We start from the raw sequence: 16,005 nt of genomic DNA, 5'->3' as shown, positions 1-16,005 counted from the left end.
ATTTTGTTATGTATATTCAAATAATTAAATTTTCACTGAAGTCGTACCTATCTAAACATATTATATTTATAATATTATTGACCACGAATTGGCATTCACTTGAAACTGTGATTTTACTATATCCATGAAAATTAATACCAACAAATATTAGTGAAACCACAGTAGATACAAGATGAAAACAAAATATTTACATTCTGTCCCATTGTACACTTAAATCTATCATGTCTAATGTTTTTTGCCTCTTCCCCGGCCTTTGCCTCTTCCTCTCCCTCTTCCCTGTTTCTTTCCTGATCCGGTTTCCTCTGTCGTGTCTGTCTCTGGTGTTCCTTCAAGTTCTGCTAGTCTTCGTTTTACTGGTTTCTTTTTTCCCTAAGGAAAATCCTCGACTTTAGATTCATAACTGTGTCTTTAGATATGGCAACCAAATCCTCTCCGCTTGTTGGCGTCATTTTCGTAAGCTCAAGATGCTGTAGATCCTTGGGTGGTATTTTAGAACATCCTGGCAGGAAACCCAAACCAGTGCCATGGGCTCCTTTATATGGTGATGGCTGTACCACATTTTCTTTGATTTTTGCTTTGATGATTTTTTGTAGAATAGATTCCTCTCTGGTCTCGATCATAGAGTCTGTGAAATTAAGAATGTTTTTATTTTCTTTGAAGTTCTTTACCATATCTTCACTTCCAGAAAAATGTACTTCTTCACCCTTTTTAATGACTGCAAAATATTGTACATCTTCATTATCATTGGCAAATGCTGCCATCTTTTCGAACACTTTCAGTCCCCTACTCAGTCTTTTCCTCTCTACATCTTTTTGTCTTCTCTTGAAGTCTGTGTCTGTCCCCGTTTTCTTTCGGACAAATTTTCCACTGTCTTTGTCTCTTATCTTTTCTACAACAAAATTTGAGTATCAGTTTCTGCCAATAATGCCAGTATTTAAACAAGTTCAACACACCCTTTACAATGTTTACCAAAATTATTTTTTTTTAGAAATATCATGTTAACTGGTTAAGGAAAAAAAGATGAATCTACATGTGTGATAAATATGTCAGACTTACTAGCTGCAGGAGTAGTGACACTGAATGTCTCATCATCTTCTGTTTGGTGTGGTTGTGGAACATCATCTGAATTTTTAATTTAAAAAACTCCTGTCAACATGTTTAACACATCCTCTACCAAAGTAATAAGCATCAACTGAATTGTTATCAGTTCACTATTGATGGTTTGTCATTTTCAAGGAAAGCAATTCACAAAAAAAGATTAATCTACATGTATGATAAATTTGTCAGACTTACCAGCTGCAGGAGAAGTGACAGTGAATGTCTCATCATCTTCCGTTTGCATGGTTTGGTGTGGTTGTGGAACATCATCTGAATTTTTATTTCAAAATACTCATATCAATTCCTCTTTCAGGATTGTGTTGCAAAACACGATAAAATAGGTGTGACAATATTAAATTAATTCTTTTCGTTAATAAATAACCTTTTTAAAGCAACCCAGGAAGAAGAAAAACAATATACCAGTGCTCTGCAAGGTAACAGTCAGCAACCTCTCGTCCTCTCCATCAAATGTTATGTCTGGTTCTAAAATACGGAACAAAAAAAAAGCCTTGATAAAACAAGCTTTAATTATATACATTTGCTTGGCATTTATAAACAACTTATGATATAAAAAATAAATGATTTGAAATTATTCAAAAAATAAAATCTAACCAGGGGCTGGAAACTTCTGCAAATAGAGTTCAGGGTTAATTGCCGGGGTATCATCATGTTCATTTTCATCTGTCATGCTTGTGAGCGATTCTGTTGATATAAAATAAAATAAGATTTAAAGTAACATAAATAATACATAGCAAATACAAAAAAAAATTTCCTGGACTGATATTATACTCATTCCTGGTTTGTTACAGAAAAACAAAACAACATATCCATACTATGTATGCTCCATGGTATAACTGGTGACTGCCTCTCTTCTTCGCCATGCCCAGTACCAGATGCTAAATGTAATTCTTGGATGATAAGACTATTATAAACCTTTTCTTGCAAATTTTTCACATCTATTTTGAAACATCTTAGATTTATATTACCTGTAAATATTTAAAGTATAGAATGAAGAAAATTGGAATTGAACAGAATTTACTTCATAAAATTACCTTGTATGTTACAAGATGATGATTCTTGTGAAGGATAATGACCATCACCATGGTCTCTCTCACCTCCAAGGATCAGATCTTGTAGAACTAGAAGATTGTCACTTGGACTGGTTAGATCATACTCATCCAATAACTTATCTATGAATGAGCAATAAGGTAATTAATATATCTGAAAATCAAATGTACATAGTAAAATATATTACATTTTTCAAACTGAAAATATTGTTTCAATTAATAGAACACCAAGGCAAGGAACTGTTAAATTAAAATACTACATTCTACAATGACTACAATCTGAATATACCTGCTTTAAACAAATCTAGTCCTGATCCATGTCTGCCTCATTAAGAAATGGAACATGCTCTTCGTTGATGGTTGGCAACTGTTGGGCTACCGCCTGTGATACTTCTTCCAAAAATATTAAATGATGCTCTTTCAAATTTGATTTAACTGTTATAAGTCTGTCAAATAGCTCCATAAAGTCTTTTTTAGAGTTTTCATGTAGAAGTTCAATGATATCTAAAATTTTGTTGTCGATTTCTTGAACCGAGAGCGCCGAATCAGCCGAAAATTTGTCTCGTTCATCCACCGTGATGTACACCGGATGATGTAAAGTTGGATCATTCGGGGGAGTTTGATGAAGTATCATATCCAATATTCTATACGATCTCTTTCGATTTGCTTCTGTCGTAAAATTCACCAGTTCCTGACATAACACATGTCCACTTAGGGATGTAAGTACTGGTCCATGGCTATCTGATTCAATATACTTTGATTCCCTCAAATGACATCTCCATTCCTTGATTGCACTTTCAATTTTCAATTCTCTGTCATTACATTCGAGTGATTCTACACCAGCCTGAGCTAAAACATTTTTCTTCAAATTTTTTAGAGATTGATGATTCCGACAAGTGGCTAACCACGATTCATTACTTGGAACTCCTCTTTTCAGCCATATCCCTTCACATTTTTGTTTTCTTCTTCAAGCAGAAAATCTAAGCCTTGACCTTTGCTTTTGTTTCCAGACTTTGACAAACTGCAAAATTGTTCAAAAAACTGTTTCAAAACATCGGGCAAAATTCGACGTATAAAAGTTTCGTAGATCTCTATTTCTTGGTACTTAGGATGATTCCTCCCATGAAAAAGTTCTTTCGTCATCCATTTTGCTGACATCAACAACTGAGGATTATTTCGCCTTACAGCAGCACGTAAATTTATTATTCCTTGTGAGTACTTGCAAACCATTTCAAATAAATACATAAAATTGACATTGCATTGAGTCTTGTCATATTGCTTCACGAACGAAATGAAACCATGAGCAGTACAGTCAAGACTCTTTTCAAGACAGTCTATGACATATGGCCGGACCAGTTCCATCATCGAGCCAAAATGAAATGCATTTATGAGCTGCCATGTTTTGTGGTTATCGGTACAGTGTTGAGCACAATGCAATGCCTTTTCTGACTTCCAACCCATTAACTCAACAAACTGTTTCATGAAGACAGTCCAGTTTAGTTCCATGAAGCTTTTCAAAGTGTTTTGGGCATTGTGGGACTTCTCTTGAACAGATTGACTGTTCTTAGATTTTTTCTCCTGACAGTTTGGACATTTCCTTGCTCTTTTCCCAAACTTTGTGTGACATTTTTGGCAAGTTTGATTGTACAGATTTTCCATTTTCTTTGATACTGTAGAAAAACTTTTTTCCGCGTGGTATTAATTTACGCTATGTCCGCGGACACAAACTTTCCGCGGAAATATGTCCTAGCGTACTTAATATAAATGTATGGCATATAGTGACAGTCTAAGAAATGCGCGTAATTTATACCCGCGTATTAAACGGAAATTGAGATTCCGCGGAATTATGACTCCGTGGAAAAAAGTACGTCCACAGTATTTCAATGTGAAGTGCATCCTGCCACTTTCCTGTCTCATCCTTTTGATGCAGTTCTTCTTTCACGTGTCCTATAACATTGTGCAAATAATGATACAGCTCTTCATAATGAGTATCAATCAACTGTTTGTTAAACGTGTTTCCATCATCCTCTGGATTTTCACACATTTCCTTGACTGTTTCATCATTTTTTTCAGAAGTTAACCATAATTTTGGACTATACTCTGGCATTTCCTGAAGAGGGGAAGATGTTGGAATTTGTACAACTGCTACATTTGTGATCACTGACAGTTTGACTTTGTTTTGTGCATTTATGTTCCATGTTTTTCCAATAACTTGTTCATTGTCAAATATAAATGCAACATCACCCTTTGGACATGGTGATTCAGTATTTTTTTCTGTTGAGTTTAGATATGATGAAATGTATGAGTATTTCCCTCCTGGAATGGCTGTACCAAGATCAAAATCAAAATGTTACATGCTTGCAAACCATTTCAAATAAATACATAAAATTGACATTGCATTGAGTCTTGTCATATTGCTTCACGAACGAAATGAAACCATGAGCAGTACAGTCAAGACTCTTTTCAAGACAGTCTATGACATATGGCCGGACCAGTTCCATCATCGAGCCAAAATGAAATGCATTTATGAGCTGCCATGTTTTGTGGTTATCGGTACAGTGTTGAGCACAATGCAATGCCTTTTCTGACTTCCAACCCATTAACTCAACAAACTGTTTCATGAAGACAGTCCAGTTTAGTTCCATGAAGCTTTTCATTAGGTTCATCTCATAATGTCCTTCACCAGTTAACAAAAACACCCAATCAAATTCTTTACTGAAGTAGGGTATTGTTCCAGGATGTTTCTTTTCAGCATGGTTTTGAGCTTCTTCAATTCCAAGACATCCCTCTTTACATAGAGAACATATGAAATACTCTTCCACTAAACGCCTAACAAGGGAATGTGGAAGCCCATCACAGCAAACGAAAGTCCACGATCGTATATATACATCCTCCTTCTGCTCTTCAGATATGTACTTTTTTATGTTTGCTTTTTTCCCTATGAATCTTAAAATGAGAATCATACTTTCTATTGAATTAGGATTGACAAAGACAGGATCTAACAAAGTAACTTCTACAGGACTACCAGAGTGAAATGATTGAACATGAGCATATTGATGATCAGGCTCCACACTTTTCTTTTTACTTCCAGTATGTTTTTTCAACATTTGAAATTCCATGATGCCTACAGAAGGTGGTTACATTTTTATGGCTTACGAAGCCATTATAGCTCCCGGTGTATTTACGGCAAAGAGTTCACTATGTATTCTAGTAAACATGAGCAAGGTAAAATAGTCCTCGTCTTTTCTTTAATTATATTCTACCTTTATCGTGAAAATTACTCACCAAGTTCTTAATAATCAAAAACCTTGTTATTTTCATTTAATTTTCGCTATTGAAGACAAGATAAACCAAATAAAAAAAACTAAATTGAATAAACTTTTGTGAGGACGCGGAAGAATATCTTCTGACCGTATATATGTCAACAGCGCCACCGTGTAGGTAAGTCGATCGAAATGAAAGAAAGAGAACTCTGTCGGGAGTACATCGCGCCAGATAGCTCGTTGGAATACAGATTAAATGTATTTTTACCTTACAAACTGTTTAAACAGCTGCTAAAAGCAGTGATTTCCTAAGACCGTTTTGCATGGAGGTAACGCGAACACGATCTCCCGCCAACCCAATGTTGTGAACTCAATGCCAATCGCGGCATGGGGTATGCTGCAATAGCCTAACAGTTGGCTGTCAATTTTTGTTCATTGCAATTTAATTACTGATATATTACAAAGTATCAAGGTTGTAGACGATAAAAATACTAAGTAATAACCTTAAAAATGTAATTGATGGCTATCAGATAGTACGAAGTCGGAACGGTAAAAGCAATTAGTGAATTACACTTGTTAATGCACATGTGGGGTTTTCCTACATTCACAGGTCGTTCTATAAATAACATTGATGCTCCGACATTAAAAAAAGATTCATTATTTAAACTCATAATATTTAAGACATTTTTTTTGCATTAACGTACTGAAAATGAAACGTGTGATTAACATTATTTATAAATGTTTACATTAATTTTACTTTATGAACTCTGGGAAAGCACTTATTTCAAACGCATGCGCTTCTGATACACAGTGACCTATAATTTTCAGAAGCGCTCCAAGTGACAATATCTACATGCAGTAAGCATTACATTGGTGCTACATAATGAGAACAAAACGTTTCAAGAAAACAAGGGAGGGTCATTAGGGGCCTTTTTGTACATAGCAAAAATAGCACTTACATTACATATAAAACAGTATATTGAAGACAGTGGCTTCACAGAAAATTTTAATAGAACAATTTTTCGTGATTAGATCTCTTTATATAAAAAAAACTCTATTATTGAATAATTTTAAGTAAAAATTGACAATTTTTTCAAAATATATATTTAGCTTTTATTTACCTTTAAAAAAAAAGAATTTATCAGTGAATTCGTATTTTTCATTCATATTTAAATAAAATATATATACTCAACTTCAAGAAACGCCTCAGGCCGTCAATTCAGCGACATTTCTTGGGAAAACACTAAGTAATATTTTAGTATACTACATTTCCTTACATTTTACATCCATGTCAAGCACGTAAGCCATTATGGCCCTTCAGGCCTTTGATTTACTTTTTCCTGTCCTAGCAAAGTGTTTTGGGCATTGTGGGACTTCTCTTGAACAGATTGACTGTTCTTAGATTTTTTCTCCTGACAGTTTGGACATTTCCTTGCTCTTTTCCTAAACTTTGTGTGACATTTTCACACATTTCCTTGACTGTTTCATCATTTTTTTCAGAAGTTAACCATAATTTTGGACTATACTCTGGCATTTCCTGAAGAGGGGAAGATGTTGGAATTTGTACAACTGCTACATTTGTGATCACTGACAGTTTGACTTTATTTTGTGCATTTATGTTCCATGTTTTTCCAATAACTTGTTCATTGTCAAATATAAATGCAACATCACCTTTTGGACATGGTGATTCAGTATTTTTTTCTGTTGAGTTTAGATATGATGAAATGTATGAGTATTTCCCTCCTGGAATGGCTGTACCAAGAATGTTACATGCTTGTCTACTCTTTGTGCAGGAAAATGTCACTAAATTTTGCATAAACGACCATATTCCTATGAAGTCTTTCTCAATCAAACTGTAAATTGATTCTATTTGGGGAATTATAGTTTGGATTTGTATAGTATCTTTTGTTTGTCTTGTTATTGACAGCAAAATATGGAGAAGGCGAGAATCTAAAGCAGAAAGATACTCATGGGGGTAAAAGTTGTTCAACCTTTCAATGTTGCCATGCGGATATTGACAGCTGACTTTGGCAATTTGTTCTTTTAATAAAGAAAGAGGCATATATGACTCTAAAATCTTTCCGACACAAATATTTTTTTCCTCTACATCCAACTGTTCAAACTGTTGAATTATCTGCCGTATCTTGCTTTCGGAAGAAGTTTTGTCTTGGCTTCCTGATGCTTCATTTTTAGCTAACATGTCTAATGTGCATATTTCACAATTTCTTTCATGTTGAATAAATTGCCGAGGTGTTTTCATTTTCTTCTTATCCAATTGTGGAGTTTTTCGTGGCTTTTTAGACTTCTTCTGTTGAGTATCTGATTTACTTCTATATAAATGACACCGACAAGACTGACACAGGAATTCGGGATGAACAGATGAAATATCTTTAAGAACGTCTATGTCATATAGCTGCAGAAGTTCCATGGAGAACTTTGTTTTACTAGTCCGTTCATTATTTTTTGTTGAATTTCCACATAGTCTGCATAATTTCTGTAAGTTGTTAACATGCTCTACAAGAAGGAAAAGTGAAATAGAAACATTTTTTAACAAAACTGGTGTGTATTAGTCTCTAATCTAATCATGCTAATGGTTGCATAATTGTCACTTGTGATTTTTTCATTATGTTGAGAGTGTAAAACAAAATAACCACTGAAAATGTCTTAAATGGCCATTTTATTTTGTTAAACATTTCAGCTTATAAAGATTTTTTAGAATTGAAAAATATGAAAATTTACACATTGACAGCATGTATACCAAGTAATAACCACATGCAGATCTACATGAACTTCCATGCATCATGCAATATTACTTTTTTCCACATTAAACATAAGTACATCTGAATTTTACATCTTTTTGAAAACTAACATATGTATTATCAAACTGATTTGTTTTTGTTTGTTTATTTGAATCTTTTTGACAAAATCTGGTTTTTGTTTCAGGGTACTACCTGACATTGATAACTTAGAGTGAGCATGCTACCATGGTTTCTGTTCACATGGTTAACCAATGAAATCTATAACTAACATGACTAATAGTAAAATATGATTAACATGATTAAACTATGTGGTAATGAGGGTAATGTAATTGTTACGATGAACACATGATGAAGCGAGTTTTTGTTAAATCTGCACTTGGTCCAACCATACCAACAGTCAAACTGTTTACATATAATCATGTATATAATTAACAATTCATAACGATTTTTTTATTTATACATGTTTTCATGGTTATTCCTAAGCATGCTGACATGAATATAACATGCATAACATGCATAATGCACATTGCAAAGACATGCAAGAGGTGGAAGCATGGACCAATGTGATGATGAAGGGCATAGTTGAAGCTTTATCAAGATAATGTATCGATATAAAGCATGTAAATGATAAATAAATGCATAAGCCTAAATATATTGAAACTAGTGCTAATTGTAACGGGGACCGTTACAGATGTTCCCCAAACGCTCCCCAACTCCCTTTTGGTGTCATATTCCCTGTAAGCTTCATTAAATAAGACAAACTCTATGCATCTGAGATTTTAACAACATTTACAAAGAAGTGTACAAAAATCATTTAAACTTTAGCATTGCACGCGTTCACATGTGAATGCATTTGCGTCATGACCATATCATCTTGTCTACACAATCTATATTTTTAATACACTGAATATTAAAGTATTTAATCCAAAAATATTTAAAAAATACGCTCATTCAAGTGTATGTTTGATTTTACTCATTTCACGTGCACGCACGTGCATACATGTGCATGGTGACCATACCTTCTTGTAGAAGTCCATTACATCTATCTATGTTCTAAATTCCACCCCGTTTGGGTGAAAACTAAGGGAGTTATAGCTGTTTAAAGTTTCAGCCAATCAGATTGCAGCACATGTACACGCACGTGTATGCATGTGCATGGTGACTATACCTACTTGTAGAAGTCCATTATATCTATCTATATTCCAAATCCCATCCTGTTTGGTTGAAAACCAAGGGAGTTATAGCTGTTTAAAGTTTCAGCCAATCAGATTGCAGCGCACGTGCATGCATGTGTTTTCATGATAATTGCTTTATTTCGTGTTGTAGGATATCCTAATGCATGGCTATGTTCAAAATTTCAAAGGATTTCGTCAAAAAACAAGAAAGATATTGAGACTTTAGTTGCAGCCAATCAGAGCGAAGTGCACGTGCATGCGCGTGAGATCTTGCTATTTTCACCATGTCGTCATGTCTATACTACTAATATATCCTCACATTATGAGTTTCAAAGCATTTCATCTAAAAAAAGAAAAGTTGTGGCTATATCTATTATATTGGTCATTTCACGTGTTGCCCGTGCACGCTCTTGCAAGCACGTGCGCGCAAAATGACCTTGATTCCGCAAATCTACATAACATGTCTACTAACCCTAAAAAGGTTTTACCTACATCGGACGAACAGTTTACAAGATCATTCCCGGACAAAAAAGTTCCAGGAAGAAGAAGAAGAAAAATAATAATAACTAGTGCTAATTGTAACGGGGACCGTTACAGATGTTCCCCAAACGCTCCCCAACACCCATTTGGTGCCATATTCCCTGTAAGCTTCATTAAATAAGACAAACTCTATGCATTTGAGAGTTTAAAATGTTTACCCAAAAGTGTATCAAGTTCATTCAAATTTGAGCAATGCACGCGTGCGCATGTGAATGCATGTGCGTTATGACCATATCATCTTGTCTACACAATATTAAAGTATTTAATCCAAAAGTATTAAAAATACGCTCATTCAAGTGTATTTTTGATTTTACTCATTTCACGTGCACGCACATGCATATATGAGCATGGTGACCATACCCTCTTGTAGAGGTCCATTACATCTATCTATGTTCTAAATCCCATCCCGTTTGGTTGAAAACCAAGGGAGTTTTAGCTGTTTAAAGTTTCAGCCAATCAGATTGCAGCGCACGTACACGCACGTGTATGCATATGCATAGTGACCATACCTTCTTGTAGAAGTCCATTATATCTATCTATGTTCCAAATCCCATCCTGTTTGGTTGAAAACCAAGGGAGTTATAGCTATTTAAAGTTTAAGCCAATCAGATTGTAGCGCACGTGCATGCATGTGTTTTCATGATAATTGCCATATATCATTTTGTAGGATATCCTATTCCATGGCTATGTTCAAAATTTCAAAGGATTTCGTCAAAAAACAAGAAAGATATTGAGACTTTAGTTTCAGCCAATCAGAGCGAAGCGCACGTGCATGCGCGTGAGATCTTGCTATTTTGACCATGTCATATTGTTTGTGCTACTAATATATCCTTATATTATGAGTTTCAAAGCATTTCATCAAAAAGGTAAAAAGTTATGCCTATATCAATTAAATCGGTCATTTCACGTGTTGCACGTGCACGCTCTTGCAAGCACGTGCGCGCAAAATGACCTTTGTTCCGCAAATCTACATAACATGTCTACTGACCCTAAAAAGGTTTTACCTAAGTCGGATGTGTAGTTTACAAGATCACTCCCGGACAAAAAAGTACCCAGGAAGAAGAAGAAGAAGAAAAATAATAATAATAAGAAACAGAGTAAAAACAATATGTTCCCCAACTTCGTTTGGGGAACATAATAATAAGAAACAGAGTAAAAACAATATGTTCCCCAACTTCGTTTGGGGAACATAATTAGTGCTGACTTTCACCTATGTTTACATGGTTTACGATTGTTTCACAGTTGCATGATCTAATATACAAACTCAGGATGGTTTTTCCGTCCTTAAATTAGTTAAGCCTTATTGGATGGATTTCTCGTCCAACTGATTCAGATAATTCATTAGACGGGATAACCGTCCAAATGTTCAAGAAAAATGGTCTGACCTGTATAAATCACCATCCAATCGGTGTCCGATCAAGTATTTTCTTGTTTACTTTAAACCATTTAAGTAAGATATCTTAAATTCCAATTCATTCAAGATTCTGGTTATTCTAAATTTACAACGTTTCAAATGATAAAAAGTACATAAAACATCATTAAACTTACCCACTATCTCTCTGTCGTGTTCTTGTTTTTCATCCATTTTGACGCTACCACGTGACCGGAATGGACTTTGTAAAACTCAGAGCAAGTGCGGTCGTACTTTATATTAAGAATTTTTCCGGAATTCTGACGACTTGGCCTTTCAGATCTTTGTATATACAATAAAAGCCGCTATTTAATGAACTCGAATGATAGGACGGGAATTCCGTCCATTTCAACTGGACGGTTTTCCGTCATGGACTTGACTGGTGTATAATTAATAAGGGCCAATTAATAATGACCTTACAATGAGTATGAAAAACGTCAGTCAGCATTTGACTTAGAAACAGATGATACAAACATATGGAAGGGAATTACCGCCAAAAGTCTATGTATCTTGCTTTTATTCTTATTCTGCCTACTTCTTTATGCTTTGTTATTGTTGTAATTATATGTCGCTTTATTGTTTTCGTATTCGTCTTTATTACATTTCACTTTGACTTTTATCCTTCTTCATTTTGCCCTTACTTCTATGTTGCTTTATTCTTGTAGATTCATTTTACTTTCTTTTCAATTGATTCAGTTTCTTAAATGATTATCTCTATTACGAACGTGAATTCAATCACACAAAGAATGAAGCATATTCAATGAAGACGAATACAAGTTGTCAAAATTTAGTGCCGCATTATAACGCTAGGTGGCAGGGGTGTTCGCTACGAGTGTTGGTAAAACTAGGTAAGCAAACCCGGGCCGGGGTTATTCGAGATTTTTCAATTTTCTGCCTTAATACTTTATCAATCGAACTTAAATTTTCAAATGATGTTTGTTATAAGTTCAGGTATGTACCCGATAATGCCACTCCCTCGGAAGTTGGTAATATTTCCCCTGGAAGACTGTCTACATAGTGATGCTTCCTTTGGAAGATTATACAGTGAGACTTCCCCCGGGGAAGTTTCAATATATATAGCTAGTCTTCCGTGGGAAATCTCGCTGTATATAGCAATTCGTCCCCCTTCATAGCAACCCCTCCCCCGAATAGTTTTTTTTAAATCGTAAAACAATGTTTATATACTAACGTTTCAGTTTTTGAAGAAAAGTTATCCGTCCTATATGAATAAATTTTTTAATGATATCATTTTAATAGTGGTTAGTAATTAAATCATTTTAACCATTTAGTTAAACATAGATAATTTTCACGAGTATTAATGGATAATGACTCCCCCCCCCTGGACGCAGCCCCCCACCCCACCCCACCCCCGGGTGCAGTCGCCCGCGTGGCACTGTGGTTACGGCGTCTGCTCTAGAGTCACGAAACACAGTAGTAAGGAGTCGATCAATACGTCGTGGGTTCGAATCATAGTCCCACTATGGGACGTGGAGTTCGGTCCTTCGGATGAGATCTAGACCGCATTATCCGAGGTCCCGTATCGCAGTAGGTGCTGGCCCGAAAAAAGATCCCTCACTGCTCAATGGCTATAAGTGCCGGGTATATAGGACAAATTTGCAGCTCTCCACCGGCAAGAGGTGGCTTCTCCATTTGAGTTAAAAATTCTCCAATTTAAAGGGACGTTATACAATGTACAATCACACCCCCAAGTCTCAATATATATACTGACTTCCGTCTGAACGACCTCCTATGGGGTAAGTTTCACCACATGCGCGGATCTAGAGGGGGGTCGTGGGTCAGCCCTCCCCCCCGGAATTTACAAGGTTAAGAAATGTATATACTAAAGCAAGAAAAAAATTACCTTGGAATCCCCCACCCGGTAAACATTAATATGTGTGAAATGGGTATAAAAAGTGAAGGATTTGAGGCAATAGAAGTCATAGACTACAACCCCCCCCCCCCCCCAACGAAATAGGATTTTCACGTTTGGGCGAGTTTAGGTTTTTTTGTTTTTGTTTTTTTTTTTTTTTTGCTTGTCAAGAAATTTCTGGGATTGGAATTTTTTTTGACAGGGGTGGACCCCCCCCCCTAGAAAAATATTTCTGGATCCGCGCCAGCACCGGTAGAGGGGAGGGTGGCCACGAAACATTTTCCTAAACGTAACAGACTTTTTACTACTGGCAAAGTTCAGCGAAAGGCTTGTTTGCCCCCATCCCTTACACTTTTTGTTGCAGCACTAATAGTCAATTTATATTTTAAAAGTCATGTACTTAGTGAGGAATATATGGTACTGAAAAAAGTTTACGAAATCCCCCCCCCTCCCCTTCACCACCACCAAATAGAATTTTCAAGTTTTAAGATTTTTTTTTGCTCTCCTGGCTGATGTAAAATACGGTGCGTACTAAAGATATTTCTTTCCTTTATTGAAAAGTACTATTTCAACATAAAATAATATAGCAGAAAAGAAGACCGGGGAGTTTCTAGTATGCCTGGGGTGTAGCCTGGTTCCGACTTCGCCTACCCATAACGCTCCTCACTCCTTTGCAAAGCCCCGTCCCTAGAATCACACGCATGAGCAGTTACTATTTGTCGTGAAATAAAGTTCAATTCAGTGGAAGGTCCTGAAAAACAAATCCATTTATAAGGGGTAACTAGTATCAAAATATTTAACATTTTTATGTCAATTAAACTGGAATTCAATTATCCAACAAATAACTTTGATAAAGTTATATTTTTTCAGGCGAGAGAACAGTGACGTAGCATCGTTTTTAAAAATTCAAGCTAACTGGCTGAAAACAACTTGACAAGCAAAAAAAAAAAAAAAAAAAAAAAAAAAAAAAAAAAAAAAAAAAAAAAAAAAAAAAAAGGAAATTTACAAACTTGAAAATACATAGGCGTCGGAACCGGGGAGGGGGAGGGGGGCTTAGCCCCCACCTTTCTTTCCAAAGATAGACTTAGAACAGACATTGAACATTGCTGCGTAGGTATAGCCCCCCCCCCCTTTCCATGGACACGATGCAGTATAGGTTTAAAATGGGGAAAGTGGTGGTGTTTTGAAAAAAAAAATTGGCACTGAGGTTCAACCCCCACTCCCCCCCCCCCCTCCTCGAAATTGGATTTTTGTGTTTGGACAGTGGACATTTCTTTTTTTTTTTTTTTGGCTTGTCAAGTTTTTTTTTTGAAGTTCTAAAAAAAATTTCTTTACACTTTGCCACCCCCCCCCCGGGCCCCAACTTTCACTTTGTCCGACGCCATTGAAATCCTATTTCGGGGCGGGGTGGGTTTTGGGTTAGATTCAACTTCTTCTATAGTATCAAATTTAATAAATTTTTCCCTACCATACTACATTAACCTTATTTGACCCTTACCCTTACAAAAAGTGAGTCGGCCCTTCAATGAACATATTCAGCAAATTATATAAAGTTATGTCTGAAATAAGAGGCCGCTATTCCTGTGTGCCCAGAGAAAATAAATATGGAGTTTCCATCATTGGATCAGTTCAGAAGTTCGATTGATAAAGTATTAAGGCAGAAAATTGAAAAATCTCGAATAACCCCGGCCCGGGTTTGCTTACCTAGTTTTACCAACACTCGTAGCGAACACCCCTGCCACCTAGCGTTATAATGCGGCACTAAATTTTGACAACTTGTATTCGTCTTCATTGAATATGCTTCATTCTTTGTGTGATTGAATTCACGTTCGTAATAGAGATAATCATTTAAGAAACTGAATCAATTGAAAAGAAAGTAAAATGAATCTACAAGAATAAAGCAACATAGAAGTAAGGGCAAAATGAAGAAGGATAAAAGTCAAAGTGAAATGTAATAAAGACGAATATGAAAACAATAAAGCGACATACAATTACAACAATAACAAAGCATAAAGAAGTAGGCAGAATAAGAATAAAAGCAAGATACATAGACTTTTGGCGGAAATTATCTTCCATACAAACATTGATTAACTTTTTTTTAAATAACTGCATAATTCATGTTCATGATAGGTACAAAAATAGAAAGCAATTCAGACATTCAAATTTTTTTTATTACATGTAATAATGTATCATGTGTCCTTAATGATAGACTGCATTTGATGACTAGATATCGACCATAGAACGTACCAAATGATGACTGCTTACTTTCTTACTTCATCAACTACATGTCTGGCAGTAAGTTACATCGTTTTAGGAATTATTCATACGTAGAGCAGGCTCTTGCGTGTCCAATCAAATGAAAGATATAAGCCCCATAAACAGGTGATAAGGGTGTATTACTGCACAAGTCAGGGAAGTTGACGATTGTAATTTTAGTTGAAGTCAAAGCTTTTCTGTTAGATTACCATTAACTACTGTCTTTTTCTAATAAAATATACAAATACTATATGAAACAATTGTATCAGACTCTGTGGAATGAGCACAGGCTTTCCTCTATTCAATTAAATTGACTTCTCGTTGATGGAAATAAATATATTAACTAAAATAAACAGATATACTTTTATATAGATAAAGTCGGGGAAACGCTTTTTCTGCTTTTAATGACAATTAAGGAAGAATTACACCCCTCCCCCACTGTCGGATGGTATTATTGATATAAAACGGTTGAACTTTGCGTCAGAGAAGCTAAGGACTAATTATCCGATCCTGTACTAGCAAATTTTGTTTGAAGTGATTAGTACATCAAAAGTGAAATGATATTG

The 16,005-nt window shown here is 35.5% G+C and overlaps 1 protein-coding gene across 1 annotated transcript; it reads right to left on the bottom strand.

Moving 5' to 3' along the window:
- Nucleotides 1-212: 212 nt before the first annotated feature.
- LOC134268931 (uncharacterized) lies at nt 213-3,668 on the bottom strand. The gene is made up of 8 exons (XM_062751165.1): nt 2,455-3,668; nt 2,151-2,288; nt 1,927-1,994; nt 1,711-1,801; nt 1,519-1,575; nt 1,294-1,368; nt 1,057-1,122; nt 213-889 (listed from the first exon to the last, which is right to left on the bottom strand). Exons 3-8 carry the CDS (start codon nt 1,927-1,929, stop codon nt 351-353), a joined length of 831 nt encoding a protein of 276 aa, XP_062607149.1. The 5' UTR covers nt 1,930-1,994; nt 2,151-2,288; nt 2,455-3,668; the 3' UTR covers nt 213-350.
- Between the last annotated feature and the right edge of the window lie 12,337 nt (nt 3,669-16,005).

The sequence above is a fragment of the Saccostrea cucullata genome, unplaced genomic scaffold (genome assembly GCF_032062105.1).
Source record: "Saccostrea cucullata isolate Sc308-1 unplaced genomic scaffold, CSIRO_AGI_Scuc_v1 ctg9419, whole genome shotgun sequence".
Classification (NCBI taxonomy): domain Eukaryota; kingdom Metazoa; phylum Mollusca; class Bivalvia; order Ostreida; family Ostreidae; genus Saccostrea; species Saccostrea cuccullata.
This window is presented reverse-complemented; position numbering and strand designations above follow the sequence as displayed.

Coding starts and splice junctions, on each gene's coding strand:
- LOC134268931 (XM_062751165.1), bottom strand. Junction 1,576..1,710: donor GCAGAAGTTTCCAGCCCCTG/GTTAGATTTTAT, acceptor TTTTAGAACCAG/ACATAACATTTGATGGAGAG. Junction 890..1,056: donor TGTCACTACTCCTGCAGCTA/GTAAGTCTGACA, acceptor ATTTTGTTGTAG/AAAAGATAAGAGACAAAGAC.